The sequence below is a fragment of the Emiliania huxleyi genome (assembly GCF_000372725.1).
Source record: "Emiliania huxleyi CCMP1516 chromosome Unknown EMIHUscaffold_2154, whole genome shotgun sequence".
NCBI classification, from domain to species: Eukaryota; Haptophyta; order Isochrysidales; family Noelaerhabdaceae; genus Emiliania; species Emiliania huxleyi.
In genome coordinates this window covers 1-3,046 of record NW_005200456.1, presented here as the reverse complement: position 1 = coordinate 3,046, position 3,046 = coordinate 1, and the positions used below count along the sequence as shown (strand labels likewise).

The 3,046-nt window shown below is 63.4% G+C and overlaps 2 protein-coding genes across 2 annotated transcripts; both read left to right on the top strand.

Annotated features, from left to right (window-relative positions):
- Positions 1-393: 393 nt before the first annotated feature.
- On the top strand, positions 394-869 carry EMIHUDRAFT_254182 (hypothetical protein; the record flags this gene model as incomplete). Its single annotated transcript, XM_005780385.1, has 2 exons — positions 394-400; positions 475-869. 2 exons carry the CDS (start codon positions 394-396, stop codon positions 867-869), a joined length of 402 nt encoding a protein of 133 aa, XP_005780442.1.
- Positions 870-1,544: 675 nt separating this feature from the next.
- EMIHUDRAFT_60194 (hypothetical protein) lies at positions 1,545-2,330 on the top strand (the record flags this gene model as incomplete). The annotated part of the gene is made up of 2 exons (XM_005780384.1): positions 1,545-2,037; positions 2,161-2,330. Coding segments are annotated over 2 exons (663 nt in total), but the record flags the coding sequence as incomplete, so codon positions are not given.
- Between the last annotated feature and the right edge of the window lie 716 nt (positions 2,331-3,046).

Below are 3,046 nucleotides of genomic sequence, written 5' to 3'. Positions count from 1 at the left end.
TCACGACATCTCGGCGGCCTCCTCGACCATCGGAAGGGGGGTGGAGGTCATTGAAACCGCCGTGGTCATTTGCGTCATCGCATAGAGTTCGTTCATGTTCATGTTTACGATCTTGACCGCCCTGACCTGTAGGAGGAAAATGGGTTATTAAGGGGGGGTGAAGAGAGAACTTGGGAAGAGGGACTTGAGACTGCCTTCGTCCCGTTGGAGAGCCACTGTCCAGAGCCTCTGCGCCCGCGCGTTGATGGTGCGGGCGCCACCATTGGCTTCCTGGGAGCATGGATGGATGGCGGGGGCTGCGGGGGTGGCGGGGGTGGCGGGGATGGCGGGGATGGCGGGGATGGTGGGGATGGCGGGGACGGCGGGGACAGGAGTGGGATGAATGCGCACCCCATGCGAAGTTCGGGCGCGAAGGTGGTCGACAGAGTCCAAGCACAAACGGCTCCGCATCAGGTGAGCGGAAGCACCGGGCAGGCATCTATTCGTGCGAGTTGCGGGGCGGCAGCGGCGCTGTGATCCGGAACTCAGACTGGAGAGAGGTCGCGACGAGCTGGTCGGACAACCAGCCCTTGAACTCGCCATTTGACGTCGCCGTGCGGCAGGATGGCAGCGTCTGGTTCACAGACCCATCGTACGCGGCCGCGCAGGGGGTGCGAGATCCCCCGGTGCTGGGCGACTGGGTATGGCGGCATGACTCCGTGTCTGGCGCGATGGAGGTTGTGGCGGACGGCTTCGTCAAGCCGAACGGTCTGGCCTTCTCGCCCGATGAAGCCGTTCTCTACGTGACCGACACCGGCCATGCGACTGGCCGCCAAGGCGCCGCAGCGACTGACCCGGGCACTGCGCGCTCCCGCCGCGCCTGGGCCTAGGCGCAGGCCGGAAACGGCAGTGCGGCACCCCGGAGAGCCGCGCACCCGGTGGTGGGCCGGACGAGCCCGCCTCGTCCTCCCCTCCGGTCGAGGCGACGCTCGTGGACGGGCTCGTCTTCCGCAGCTTCCAGGCGGAGGATGCGATGCGGCGCTACCTCGCCGCCGGATCGGCCGCAGGCCGCCCCCCTGGCGAGCACACCATGAGCCTGTGACCAGGGGGCGTTGATAGGAAGGCGAAGAACAGTCAGGCTCGGACTGGACACCAGGAGGCCATTCTTTTTCTTTTTGCTGTGCCTTTTGTAGTGGCTAGTGCCAGTCTCGGAGTCTGAGCCAGAAAGAAAGAAAGAAAACAGACAAGGCAAGGGAGGGATGGGAGGACGGCACGCCGCCACCACACAGGGATTTTAAGGAGAGGTGTGTGATGCGCTAGCCGTCGGCGTCGCCCACCCTTGGCCCTTGGCGCTTGGGCGCCAGTCTGAGCCAGCAGCCTGCGATGAGCGCGCGAGAATTCTTTTTGCCCGTGGTGTACCTGTGTTAGTGCCAGTGCGCGCCAGTCCGTGCCTAGTGTCCTGCGAGGGAGTTTCTTTGTAACCGCTCGCGTTTTCTTTTGGCCCGGGGGGCCAGCAGCGCAGCGCCGGCATGAGACTCGTCACGCTTGCGTTCGTCTGCTTAGCTCGGGCGGATGAGTATACCCACCTTTACCAAACGAGCGAGGCCACCCATCTGTGGGTCAACAAGGTGGGGCCTTACCACAACCCGCAGGAGACGTACACGTTCTACTCGCTCCCTTTTTGCAGCAGCTTTCCAGTCGAGAAGCTGGAGCACCGGTACGACTGGCTCGGTGAGGTGCTGGAGGGGAACGACCTCATCGCGAGCGGCTTCGAGCTGCGCTTTCGCGAGCCGGTGCCCGACCACACCAAGGTCTGCTCCATGGAGCTGGACGAGGAGAGCGCGGCTCAGCTCAGCTTTGCGATTCACAATCACTACTGGTACCAATGGTACCTCGACGACCTTCCCATCTGGGGGATGGTGGGCGAGCTCACCACCTCGGACAGCGACGAGGACGAGTCGCAGGCCGAGGCGCTCCTCTTCACGCACAAGCGCTCTCGCTCTGCCGCCCGCCGGATTGCGGTTCACCGCCCGCCGCCGACCCACGGGCTCATTGAGTGTGTAGGCGGTTCTCGATCTCGTACAACGGCGCTCGCGGCGGGAGAATGCGCCGGGCCCTGCCGCGGAGCACGCCCTGACGCGGCGGTCCCTCTTCCTGCTGCAGGCCCTCGCATCATCCAAGTCAACCTGACGTCGGAGAACCCGGTCGCGCTGCACGCGGGCGCAAAGGTCGACCTGTCGTACTCTGTCGAGTGGACGGAGACGGAGACGCCCTTCTCGAAGCGCTTCGACCGCTACCTCGACTACGACTTCTTCGAGCACCAGATCCACTGGTTCTCCATCTTCAACTCCTTCATGATGGCGCCGCAAGCCCCGCCCGCCGCCGCCCAGCCTCCGCCTCCGCCCAGCCTCCGCCTCCGCCCAGCCTCCGCCTCCGCCCAGCTGGGCGGAGAAGCAAAGAGTTGCCTCACGGCGGCCTCCGCTGCGCCTCGTGTCAGGTCCTCTTCCTCACCGGCATCGTCTCGCTCATCCTGCTCCGCACCCTCCGCAAGGACTACGCGCGGTATGCGCGAGACTCCGACATGGAGGAGCGCGGCGAAGCAGGCCGCTCTCTGAGGGAGGCCGAGTCGCGGACTGAGGAGGGACTCTGAATGCAGGACCTCGACGCAGAGCTCGACGAGTCGGGCTGGAAGCAGGCGAGCCGACACCTCCACAAACACGTCGACAGAGACTCTGTACACACCTCTGTACACACCTCTGCAGACACCTCTGTACACACCTCTGTGAACACCTCTGTACACACCTCTGTACACACCTCTGTGAACACCTCTGTACACACTTCTGTGAACACCTCTGTACACACCTCTGCAGACACCTCTGTGAACACCTCTGTACACACCTCTGCAGACACTTCTGTACACACCTCTGTACACACCTCTGTACACACCTCTGTACACACTTCTGTACACACCTCTGTGAACACCTCTGTACACACCTCTGTACACACTTCTGTACACACCTCTGTACACACCTCTGCAGACACCTCTGTACACACCGTCTTAGTCCGG